Source organism: Cicer arietinum, chromosome 3, assembly GCF_000331145.2.
Source record: "Cicer arietinum cultivar CDC Frontier isolate Library 1 chromosome 3, Cicar.CDCFrontier_v2.0, whole genome shotgun sequence".
NCBI classification, from domain to species: domain Eukaryota; kingdom Viridiplantae; phylum Streptophyta; class Magnoliopsida; order Fabales; family Fabaceae; genus Cicer; species Cicer arietinum.
In genome coordinates this window covers 61,052,928-61,063,699 of record NC_021162.2, presented here as the reverse complement: position 1 = coordinate 61,063,699, position 10,772 = coordinate 61,052,928, and the positions used below count along the sequence as shown (strand labels likewise).

Sequence of the window (10,772 nt, the reverse complement as noted above, 5' to 3'; positions counted from 1 at the left end):
TACAATCATTCAATTATATATCGCTTTTCGTGATGTGATTAGGTTTAGTATCTTTGCTTGTTCATCCAAATGAAACCTGAATTAAATTTATCGTAATATGTCAAATCAAAGGAATGTTAAACCTAATAAACTTAGCTGTTTTTGTATGAGATATTTCAAAAAGTGAATGTGAACTTATCAAAATACAGTTTTTGGACATCTAGTGGAAAAAGATATATAAACTTCAACTGAATGTTGAAACTGTCTTCTATATAATGTTGACAAATAAACTTCAACAGATGCAAGTGAATATCTTATCACACATCATCTACTAACTGTCTGCATCCTCTCAAATCTATGGTTTACAAATGATTGTTGAATGGATGAGAAACATTGTTATAATGGAGTAGTGAAATCCAGTTGTGGTTTCTAGACTTCTCGATTTCTCATTGAATTATCTACATAAAGAACATCTTCAATCCAAGCAACAATGTTGAAGGCTAGGCCTTCTAAAACTCTCGAATAGCTTTCTAGTACTGCTTTCCCCACATCCTGCAAAAAAGATCGTTGTCATTCTTAGTTCATGTGCTAAATATAAATATCTTAGTTTAATTCCATCTTATTTTCTTTACAATGAATGGATACCAGCCTTAAACTATGCTAACTCAATCCTAAAAGCTAGCTAAGAGTTGAGAATTGCTCAAGCCTTATAAGGATTATTTTGACCATATCTTTATTTGATGTGAATCTCAAAATATCCGCTCACAATCAAGACTCGATATCTATCTGGATAAATAAACTTAGTCTTGTGCTATTATTTCTCAAAGCTTCCCATAAGATATGAGTTCAAGGCTTAACTTACCCGGTTGTATTGGATCTTGCATGTATCCAAAGAAGTTTGCGAAAGTTCAGGATATCTTTGCTTGAGGCAAAACAACAAAGCCTCAGCTCTATCAGCTAAGATGTAGTTTTTGTCCTTCCAATCAGTGTCATCCATGAGATCTTTTACTTCTTTCCATGATGACTTTGAGTGGCTAAGACAAGCTTTACGTCTCCATGTGTACATTGATGATTCAACCCTGTCTGCTAGATCAAGTGCTTCATGTTCAGAGCTTATTTTGAGACAGTCAAGAAGTTGATCAGGTGAGAACTTGTCTGCAGTATACATGTAGTGGTAAATTGTGTCCCCTAGACTTCCTCTTCCACTCTGAAGAAATTAATGTTTGAAAAAAGCAGAGTAAGATTAAATTTCATGCATTTTGATAAACAAATGTGAATGAAAGCATTATATACTAGTAGCATGAAAACAGTTCTTCTGCATTAACTTAACAGTCTTGAATTTTTATAACTAATTTCAAGGAAATAAACATAAGATTAATGCATTTCATTTAAGTTTCATGCTACTAGTACCTTATAAGAAATTATATCATCGCGTTTTCTACAAGACTCAGCTGCTATTATTGGCTTCCATAAAAGGCTTATGAAATTTGATGATAAATTCCAAGACATTTGCCTTATAGGGTCACATTTATAGGAATCCTCAATCACTTGGCAATAGAATTTCAGCTGGAAAAAAAATGCAGACTTATTCTGAGATTTCAAAAGAAACTTTCAGACCAAGAATTTCTGAAAAAAAGAAATGATCTTCAACAATAGGTATCAATCAACAATGAGGACTAACCTTTGGAAGATCTTCTATGTATGTTTCTGGAATATCTATTTCATCAAGAATATTGCTATTAATGGCCATTGCTGCTTTATGAATTTGATTAGCACAATCCCTTTTCTCTATAAGGTGTTTCCTTGACTTCTCAGAGAGGCCACCAGGGAGAACACAAGGAACAGGCAACCACCATTTCTCATCTTTCCTTGGAACAATCTTTCGAAACGAGGCTGCGCGTAAGCGAGGTGAACTTGCTGATATGTTCTCTGCATACCAGAATTCAGTATCCTCAAAAGAATCTAATATTTCCTGCAGAAAAAAAGTTCACGTTTGTCAGTTACAAGAATTTGATGAAAAACTGAGTTCTTACATGCAAGAAGCAGTTGAGGTTTGTCTTACTATAAGCATTGTGTCAAGCTTCTGCAGTGCAGGGAGGTTGACATAGATATCTGACCTTGGCCTGCTTTTCATCATCTGAAAGAGTACATCATATATTAGAGATGACAATGACGAACTATTTGTGTAAAATATTTTTCACTATCAATCAATCATAAATAGCTATTTGTATGGCTTTTAAGGTTGATATGATCAAAGTAAAATCTTTTTGGTAATCCAATGCTTATGAGTGATTGATATTGTAAAAAATCTTTATAATGCATATCAGTAAAATCCTTTAAGTAATAGTTATCATTTGGGAAACAAAACTCGCCTCAACAATTGTGCCGTCTTCTAAATATTGTGCAGTTGGTGCAAATTCTTGTATGTAATCACACACCGATAAAAGAACCTTCATTTCCCTTTTCCACATGGTTTTCTTCTCAAGCTTCAATGGTTCCAATTTTAAGCTTTGTCCAAATACTGTTGCTGCAGAAATTCCCAATCCAAATATGTTCAAGTACAAATAATTTGGCAATCAAATAGCCTTCTTGTTTTTTTTTTTTTATCAGACTATGCTATTGATAATGTTAAATCATAAAAGAATTATTACCATAGAGATTGGTAATGGCATTTGAGATTGTAACTGCTGTGGAAACACCTTTCCCTCCACCAGACATGTCTTCTCCTAGCAGAAGCTTTGCAAATCTTTCCTTCATCATTTCAAGTTCACCTGATGTCAACATAATTAAGTTATTGTCTACATAGAATTTTGATATGGAGTCACATGTTCAAATATTGGAATTAGTCTTTCCGCTAGCACGGATAAGACTGTCATTTGGTGGAAGCCTCGTGCATTAGGTTGCCCTATTGTCTAGATAGCCTATGAGGTCAGATACATTAAAATTGGAGACGTATCAGTGTTCGACATGTATCTGACACTGATACATGTATCAAAATCTTTGTCTCATTTTTGTATAGTATCTTATTGTACTATGTATCCAGGCTTCTTAGGAATTGTACACATTCTAAGAGGAAGATTACACAATTAACTATCCAAACCAACCTATATTCTAAGAGGAGAAAATGTTCTCAAATCTCAAGTAACTAAACAAACAAACCTGTATCCAAGAGATCATTATCATCAAGTTTAGTATGGACCGAGTTCTTGCGCAGCTTCATTCCTAGCTTGGAAAGACCAGGTTTAACATCCCTCCACTGAGACGGTGAAGGCGAAGGTTCACTAGCATAGCTGCTATCATCTAAAGTGTCTGAGAAATTTGAATTTGATGCATCTGAGCTTGTCCAAACTCTGCAGTATCCAAAAGAATCACCACTCAATGGAGAAAAAGCAGGAGTATCACTCACTGAATGATCCATATCAGAATTTTCACCAAAGTTGGATGATTTATTCATCTTAGTTCAATAATATGTGATCAATGAACTTCTTTAAAACCTGCAAATATATATAAAAATGAAGGGTTGAGTCACAGATTGTGTTTGTTTGTGAACTCTAAATTAATTTCAGTAGTTTGTATAAACTGTAATCACTTTGGCACATACTATATGATATAAAGCATGACATGAAATTAAAAACTCAGCTTAAACTATAGTAATTTTCATCGAAATCAAACTATAGATATAGAAAACAAAAGGGTAAAAAAAAAAAAGGAGATTAAAAAGAAAAAGCAAAAAAAATTTGAATGTTCTTGTTCTGTAGGAAATAAAAAAGCAAAAGCTCTTGAAAACAATGCTGCTTCTATTGAGAGTCCAATAATTCAATGAAAAATGCAGTAAAGGGTTGTGAACTAAAAAGAAAAAAGCAATTTTGGACAACTTTCTGATGTTGAAATTGAAACCAAACTGAAATTTAAAACTTCAAAACAAACGGTTGGAGAAAAAAAAAAGCAGCAACGGTCCCAAACATTCTTTTTCTAATGTTACCTTTTTTTATTTGAATTTGAAGTTTAAACATTAACCAGTTATAACAACGTTTGAAACAGTTCCCTCCCAACTTTACCTTCTTCACTGAAGAATTTCCATGCAAAAGAAAGAAAGTTGTTTGAACAAAACCAAACAATTTAATATATATCGGTGACCAAGTTGTAGAAATGGACAAATTATTATCTAGATTTATCTTAAGCACCGACACCAAGGCACTTGCCTGTGAGAGACACTGACACGACAACGACACTTTAATTACGTTTAACTAATTTATTATCTTAAATTATTATTGGTGTTGACGTGTCAGTGTCAAATATTAGTGATTGGTTTATAAGTAGATTTAAAGGACAAAAGGGAAGGGGATTGGAAAAAAGTGTAGAACAAGGCATGCAAGGTGTGCATTGGTTGAAAATAGTCATGTGAGAATGTTTAGACTTTGTGTACGTAGAGATACTACTCATATTTGTTTAATGAATGTTGTGTAAATAATAGAATTTTGATTCAGGGAATTTTATTATTTTTGTTTGAAATAAACTTACAAACACTAGTGTACCTCCAAACAGCGTGTCCGAACAAATTAAATGTCCACTAGTTTTAATCATCTGAATTGCACTTAAAAAAACTTAGGAAAATTATTATAATTACAGTGCAAAATTAAAAACTTAAAAATTAAAATAATCACGCATTTTAAAGTACTTTAATTTAGATCAAGTTATGAGTAAATAATACTCCACTTGTCGTAATTTACAAAAAAAAAAATTATCGCTTTTAATTTTAATTTCTTTTTACTAATTCTACATCTATTTAATATTATAAACATATAAATATAGTTTAATAAAATTATTGTTTTTTTTTTTTAATTATGTTTTTTTAATCTGAATAAAATGATTACATACTATAATTATTTTGGGACGGAATATAAAATTCTGCGTAATAAGGGCCCCCCAAAAATAAAGCAGCAGCAAAAACAGATCTAGTAGGTGTATACATTACAGAAGTAGGTGTATATAGTTAATATGTTTATACATGTCTTTTGAACTTAGTTTTGAATTTGAAGTTCTGCAATTAAATACGTTTTTTCTTCCTTCTATAATGTCTTTCCATAGTCTATTGCCTTAAAAAAAAGAAGTTTTGAATTTGAAATGGTAGAAAGTGAAAAGTTAATTTGCACTATATTTTATCACGAAGAGGCAACCAATGAAAAGAAGGGACAAAAAAATTAATTATAGTTTTGGTAGTTCTATTTTAATTTTAATTGAATCGCGAAAGTAATACTCTCATTTTATTTCTTCTCTTGTTTTAATTTACAAACATAATTTTGATAAAAAATTTGATGAAATTTTTTATTTCTTTTACGTTTATTTAAGGCACACCATACTTTAAGATCTCGCAGTGCATTGTAGTTAAAATCTATGATCATAAATAGTGTAGTATGACTTAAAAAAATGACATTTTGTCAAATTTTGGACCAAAATTTTGTTTAGAGATCAAAATTGGGGAGAAATAAAATGAGGAAATACTTTCGTGATTCAGTTAAAATAGGGGACTAAAATTGCAATTAAGCAAAAAAAAAAATACTAATATAATTAATTACTAATATTTATTTATAAAAAAATAATAAATTTTACTTTAGTCAAATTGTTAGTTTTTAATGGTGTTATTTGTTTATTTTAAATTTTAATGACATTTAATTTCCATAATTCTCTTTGGTTTTTTGTGGTAAAAATTCTCTTTGTCTTTCTATTAACGATATATTATTAAAAAAATGTTGTTTTGCACATGCATGTGAAGCAAATTATTTCACAAACGATTTTAGCTGTCATGTAATATTTTATTTTAAGATTAAAAAAAAAACTAAATAAGCTTAAAACTAAGTTTCAGGATCCTACTTGACATTGAAAGGCACACATGCTAAAAATATTAAAATTGATGGGGAAAATATTAATTAATTTGTGGATAATTAATCTCTGTTAGAGTTTAGTTTCTTCTTCTTTATTTAGTGAGCTGAATTATCTGTAATAATTTAGTGTTTGTGCAGCATATGATATGCTATTCTTTATTCTGAAAATGAAAATTCCCTTGAAGGTGCGAAAACGTGCAAGGTCCAACTCATTTCTCACAATATAGTATGTCACACTAGTATTTGATTTATTTCTTGGTTGTTTGATTATTGATGACCATCACAATTAAGACTATATGGTTTCTGTTTTCTTGTGCAAGTAATTGAAATGTTTGGATGGGTCATATTAGATAGAATAAAGTTAAATGGTTTGATTATTGATGACCATCACAATTAAGACTATATGGTTTCTGTTTTCTTGTGCAAGTAATTGAAATGTTTGGATGGGTCATATTAGATAGAATAAAGTTAAATGACATCATAATATACAATATCATCTATGAAGTTGAGTCTAGCAAAAGAGGTTAGACTCTTTCAATATGCTGAATTAAGATTCAAATCTCTGCTAAAAAAAATATTTGTATTTAACGTCTGATGTGTCTCGAATAAAATTACTTCTAATAAAATATTTTATAGAAGAAGAAAAATTAACTACCATATTTCATTTCATTCCACTTCATTCTACCCTATACAATTGATCCAAGTGAAACCCAATGTTAGCATTATAGTGTAAGTCCAAAAAAATGTGGGCTTGATTTGTATAAAGTTTGGAAGTTAGAAATTACACACCCCTTCACCATTATGTCTCACCTTAAACGTACATGAAAATATCATTTTATCTTTTTTTATTTCCAGTTATTTGATATTCAAATTTTTCTGAAATTATTAACATTTTGATAAATTCAAATTTTCAATTTTTTAAAAAGAATTCTAGAAAAGTTTACATTTTAAGAGTTGGGGTCATCCAAATTCACAAAAAAAAAATTTGGAAAAATTGCATTTTGGAAGTTTTATATTTATTCAAAGTTTCGGTATTTTTTTTAAATTTTTTGAAAAATTGCATTTCGAAAGCTTCACATTCAACTAAAGTTTTGAATTTTTTAAAACTTTTTAAAAAATTATATTTTAAAAGTTCTACATTCATCCAAAGTTTTAAATTTTTATAAAACTTTTAGAAAAACTGCATTTCGGAAGTTTTACATTCATCTAAAGTTTTGAATTTTTTTAAAACTTTTAGAAAAATTACATTTAAGAAGTTTCACATTCATTCATATTTTTAATTTTTTTTAAATTATTAAAAAAGTTGCATTTTGAATGTTTTAAATTAATCCAAAGTTACAAAATTCTTTTAAAGTTTTCTAAAATTTTGACTATGAAGTAGTATATGATACAAATAAATAAAATTATCTTTTCATGTGCTTTATAGATAAAAGATAAATACTCATTCAACCCCATTTTTTTATGTTTTTATTTTATTTTATTTTATTTATCGTATTTTAACTTTCGGTAACGTAAAATACTCTATCAAATTTTAATTTCTGATGGTATATTTAGAGGTGAAGAGACAAAATCAAAGGTCAAATGAGCATTATTCAATACAAGTGCATAATGACAAAATTGTGAGGAAACCACTAGCCATGTGGAGTAACTTGCCAAGTACCATTTAATGGTACACTACTAGAGCTCTCAACTATGTACTAAAGTCTAAAATCCATCTTAAAAAGCCTTATATTAAACCCCTTGGCATTAGGTCTGTTATTGAGATAATTTTTTAAGATTCGATGAATTATTTTTTTTTTGGTCCTAAGTGATCTATTAGTTTTGAAAAATATTTTTCTTTTTATTTTTTTCATAAAAAATATCAATATTTTTTTTCAAAAAATTTAGAGAATTTTTTTAAATCATTTGAATCGTTTTTCTAGAAAAGTTTTTGAATTTTTTTTTTGAAAAAAATCAATTTAAAAAAAAAAATCATAATCGAAAGATGAATTTGAAAAAATAAGTGTATGGATCCACTTAGCCTACATAATTTTAGGGATTTTTTAACTTTGGGGCTTTCTTTAGTAAGACCTTTTTAACTATGAAATTTTCTGGTTCCTCCAACATATAGGATAAGGATAATAATTAGTGGACTTGTGAAATTGATACCTATATATACTATACATACATTTCGAGCGTAACTTTTTTTATACCATTGAGTTCGAATATTGACTGATACAATTTTTGATCAGATTTTATGTATCTCTTAACCGAACTTCAAATTACTAGTCTCATTTTCCCGGAATCCGAACGATTAAAAACAAAAGGCAAAAAATAGAAAGTTAATGAGTTGTTGACAAATTAAAACAAATACAATACAACCCACATTAGAAAAAAAAATAATGATAAAAATACAACCAACTTAATGGAATACAAGTGGTAGATATTTAAATCTTTAACCATTTTGTCGAAGTTTGGTTCCTAGAGAATGCGTATGAAAAAACATATTCTAAACTCTCTAATATATAAACCAAAACTGGTCAAAGAATATTGATGTATTTAATCTAACATTGGAAAAAACACAATAAATATATCAATATTTTTTAACTTATTTTTCCTTATATTTTAGATTTGAGTAGTGTGAAATGTCACACTTTAGATTGATATCAGTATTTCGGAATATTAATCAATTGTAGAGAAGAGATATTTTGATTTATAAAAGGATACTGATTCAATAATGTTGCATGTATAAACACAATAACATGTCAATTTGATAATGCAATTTTCTTTTTACATCATTTATAGCTCAATGCTTTAAATATTTTTGAAGAAAAGGGAGAATGAGATAAAATGAAACATCCATGGAAAACACTTAATTTTTTATTTTTTGTTCTTAGAAGGTAGGAACAATGAGTTCATTGAATCATTGTATTTCCTATTAATATGTAGTAGAATAAAAAAACTTTTGTGTGTCTTTCCTTATCTATCCTTTTATAAATTTGTCTCTGTCTGAAAAGCAATGGTTTGTTTTTTATTTGGCACAAACAAAAATTAGCAAGACCACATAGGTGTGCATTAGTCCAAAATGCAATAATAAATAGCACTTAGGTTTGTTGGATGAAAGTGGAAAGAATTATAAATTAATCAAACTATTAAATAAGGTTTGCTATTGCTATTTAACTATCTTACCAACCATACAATACCTGTTGCAGCTCTAGCTATGCTTTTAATATTTGAAATTATTATATAAATAAATGTTATGCAATTTGTTTATTGAACTCAAATGATTAACGAATTTTGATTAAAGACGAAACATTCTAAAGAATCTGAACTCAAATCTTAATTGAAATAATCATTAATCCCAGCAAAATCTCTAACTGTGAAACCAACTTTTTCAAATCTTCCTCTTTCATTATTCTCTCTAAATTTCAAATAGTCCAAACACACAAATGGCTTATACTTCCTCTTATTTCCTTCTTCAACAACTTCATCAGGTGCCAAAATCACTTTTTCATCCTCAAAGCACCAAAAGAAGGCCAGTGAAAACCTATTGACAGGTTGCTTCAAAACAACTCTATGTTCTGAGGATCTTAACTTGTCATTGCTCCAAGCTTGAAGCATATCACCTATGTTCACAACTAGTGTTCCCTCAGATGGAAAAATATTTATCCAATCTCCTTCATTTGTTCTCACTTGAAGCCCTCCAATTTCATCTTGATACAAAATTGTTATACAACTCATGTCAGTGTGCATTCCAAGCCCTTCAACTTGATCTTCCATTGTTTCATGTGAAGAGTAATTGTTTATCCTTAAGTAACCATGACACTTGTTGAACTCAGAATCATAAAACTTCTTCTCAATACCATATCCTAAACTCATCAACACAAGCTTTAGAATTTTCTTAGATAAATCCTCCATCTTATTGCCATATTCTTGTAGTATCTCACTAATCAAATTCAAAACATAAAAAGTATAAAATAAATAAACTTGTGTTCCATTAAATAAAGGATTTAATTGATATATACCGGCCGTGTAAATATTTTGAAAATAATTTACTTTCATCATAACTGTTTCTAAAGTCACAAATACGATTAGTTTTGATTATCAGACATAGGAAAAGATATCAAATAGGTAAAAGTGAAAGGTTAAAGAGATAACAATGTGCTTATTATGTTTTTACCTGAATTTTGAATCCTGTTTGTCAAAGAGGATATCTGCAGAACTTTTAGCAGAAACATAAAAGTTTGGTCCATTAACTCTTAGGCTCTCAAAGAATGGAGATGCAATGAAATGAGGTGTGTAAGATTTCAAAGATGAAAAAGGACCAAGTCTAAGTTTAGTGTCAGAAGGGAGGCTGAAGAGATGTTTTGATATTGAATGAAGCTGGCTACAAAGATCTTTGGAGATTCCATGGTTGATTATGTGGAAAAATCCCCAAACTTTGCTTGCTTTAGAAAGAGAAGATAAACAAGATGGCTCTAAAGTTTGAGAAATGTCTAAAATGGGAATGTTAACATGAGATTTGGAGTTAGACATCATGTCTATGATTTGAACAAAAGATGTAATTTATTGTCACAAAAAATTTGGTTTACTTAATATATGCATAATGGATCAAACAAATAGACATAAGACAGAATGTATAGAAAAAGTTTGGTATACCATTTTTGTCAATGAATGAAAGATTGTGCTACCAAAGATATAATGCAAAAATATAAAAGTAAAACTAAAAAGTTAGTGCTTTGTGTAGTAGTATCATTTGGATATGACCAAATGAATGGGGAAATTAATTAGTCATTGGTGTAAAGTGTAAACCTAAATGATTATTGGGAATCATGAGTCTATGACCTTGACAACCATCATGTGCCTACCATTTTGAAAAGGCTATTAATAGAAGGGAAGCATCAACAAGGGTTGAAAATTATGTCACTAAAA

The 10,772-nt window shown here is 29.4% G+C and overlaps 2 protein-coding genes across 7 annotated transcripts; both read right to left on the bottom strand.

The window, feature by feature from the left end:
* Positions 1-200: 200 nt before the first annotated feature.
* Positions 201-4,174, bottom strand: LOC101503705 (rop guanine nucleotide exchange factor 2-like). Of its 6 annotated transcripts, none has more exons than XM_012713683.3 (9): positions 4,038-4,174; positions 3,139-3,473; positions 2,631-2,750; positions 2,352-2,506; positions 2,042-2,116; positions 1,661-1,951; positions 1,390-1,545; positions 842-1,186; positions 201-531 (listed from the first exon to the last, which is right to left on the bottom strand). In XM_012713683.3, exons 2-9 carry the CDS (start codon positions 3,431-3,433, stop codon positions 409-411), a joined length of 1,560 nt encoding a protein of 519 aa, XP_012569137.1. In that variant the 5' UTR covers positions 3,434-3,473; positions 4,038-4,174; the 3' UTR covers positions 201-408. The 6 variants fall into 6 exon arrangements, with proteins under 6 accessions (XP_012569137.1, XP_027188536.1, XP_012569138.1 ...); XM_027332735.2 differs by having other exon boundaries at positions 3,962-4,086; XM_012713684.3 differs by lacking the exon at positions 4,038-4,174 and adding an exon at positions 3,581-3,861.
* Positions 4,175-9,162: 4,988 nt separating this feature from the next.
* On the bottom strand, positions 9,163-10,545 carry LOC101503367 (gibberellin 20-oxidase-like protein). The gene is made up of 2 exons (XM_004492671.4): positions 10,021-10,545; positions 9,163-9,786 (listed from the first exon to the last, which is right to left on the bottom strand). Exons 1-2 carry the CDS (start codon positions 10,377-10,379, stop codon positions 9,180-9,182), a joined length of 966 nt encoding a protein of 321 aa, XP_004492728.1. The 5' UTR covers positions 10,380-10,545; the 3' UTR covers positions 9,163-9,179.
* Positions 10,546-10,772: the final 227 nt, after the last annotated feature.

Excerpts from the sequence above, each read along its gene's own strand:
- LOC101503705 (XM_012713683.3), bottom strand. The coding sequence starts at position 3,433 with ATGAATAAATCATCCAACTTTGGTGAAAATTCTGATATGGATCATTCA. Across the intron at positions 2,117-2,351 it reads AAGACGGCACAATTGTTGAG|ATGATGAAAAGCAGGCCAAG; the intron begins GCGAGTTTTGTT and ends GTACTCTTTCAG. Across the intron at positions 1,187-1,389 it reads ATGATATAATTTCTTATAAG|AGTGGAAGAGGAAGTCTAGG; the intron begins GTACTAGTAGCA and ends TAATTTCTTCAG.
- LOC101503367 (XM_004492671.4), bottom strand. The coding sequence starts at position 10,379 with ATGATGTCTAACTCCAAATCTCATGTTAACATTCCCATTTTAGACATT. Across the intron at positions 9,787-10,020 it reads AAACAGGATTCAAAATTCAG|TGAGATACTACAAGAATATG; the intron begins GTAAAAACATAA and ends GAATTTGATTAG.